General features: G+C 44.9%; 1 protein-coding gene across 1 annotated transcript; it reads right to left on the reverse strand.

The window, feature by feature from the left end:
• Positions 1-4: 4 nt before the first annotated feature.
• Positions 5-997, reverse strand: LOC111657543 (uncharacterized; the record flags this gene model as incomplete). The annotated part of the gene is made up of 1 exon (XM_023409756.2): positions 5-997. A coding segment is annotated over one exon (993 nt), but the record flags the coding sequence as incomplete, so codon positions are not given.
• Between the last annotated feature and the right edge of the window lie 47 nt (positions 998-1,044).

Raw genomic sequence — 1,044 nt, forward strand, 5'->3', positions numbered from 1 at the left:
TTCTCATGTGGATTGACAACATTTGCTTAGTAGTGAAACTTTTCCCACACCTTTCACAAAAATATGGCTTCTCACCTGTGTGTGTTCTTGTATGCGTATTTAAGGATGTCTTCCCACGAAATTTTCTCCCACAGGTGTTGCAGGTGTAGGGCATCTCACCTGTGTGGATTCTCATGTGGACCAACAAGCTTGTACGTGTAGTGAAAACGCTCTCACACGTTTCACAAAAATATGGCTTTTCACCTGTGTGGGTTCTTGTATGGTTCCTCAAGCATGAGCTGTTAGTAAATTTTTTCCCACAGGTATTGCAAGTATACGGCCTCTCACCTGTGTGGGTTCTTGTATGGTTCCTCAAGCATGAGTTGTTAGTAAATCTTTTCCCACAGGTTTTGCAGGTATATGGCTTCTCGCCTGTGTGGGTTCTCATGTGATTCGACAGACCCGGATTTGAGCTGAAACTTTTCCCACACGTTTGGCAAAAATATGGCTTCTCACCTGTGTAGCGTCTCTGATGTATTTTCAATTTGCACTTATACTTAAAATCTTTTCCACAAGTGTCGCATTTGAATGATTTTTCACCTGTCTGAGTGTTACAGTGACTCTTTGCTGTGGGAGAGTTATAAACGTAGTCACTGTGATTTGTGTTTTTGTGACGTCTCTTCTTTGGTTGTGTTTCTGCATTTCCTGTTGATTCTGGGTCTACATGCTTACTTCCTTCCTGATCTTGGCTCTCAGCTACAGGAGAGTTGTGAGAGAGGAGCTGGTGGTCACTTTCCTCACTAGTAGGAGTCAACATCAAGGTATCAGTCTCCTGCTTCAGTAAAAGCTGCTCTCCCTCCTGACTGGTGCAGAGTTCCTCCTCTTCCTCTTTAGTCTGTGGAGGCTCTGGGTCCTCCTGGTCCAGACTGGAGTTCCTCTCCTGGTCACAGAGCTGCTGGTCAGTGAGAACCTCCTCCTCCTTACAGACATGTTGCTGTGGGAGCTCTGGAGGGACAAAGGGACGTGAGAAATAGCATCAATATACAAAATGACTTATCATGCGAG

The sequence above is a fragment of the Seriola lalandi genome, unplaced genomic scaffold, assembly GCF_002814215.2.
Source record: "Seriola lalandi dorsalis isolate HSWRI2012SDOR001 ecotype SW California unplaced genomic scaffold, Sedor1 jcf7180001977854, whole genome shotgun sequence".
NCBI classification, from domain to species: Eukaryota; Metazoa; Chordata; class Actinopteri; order Carangiformes; family Carangidae; genus Seriola; species Seriola lalandi.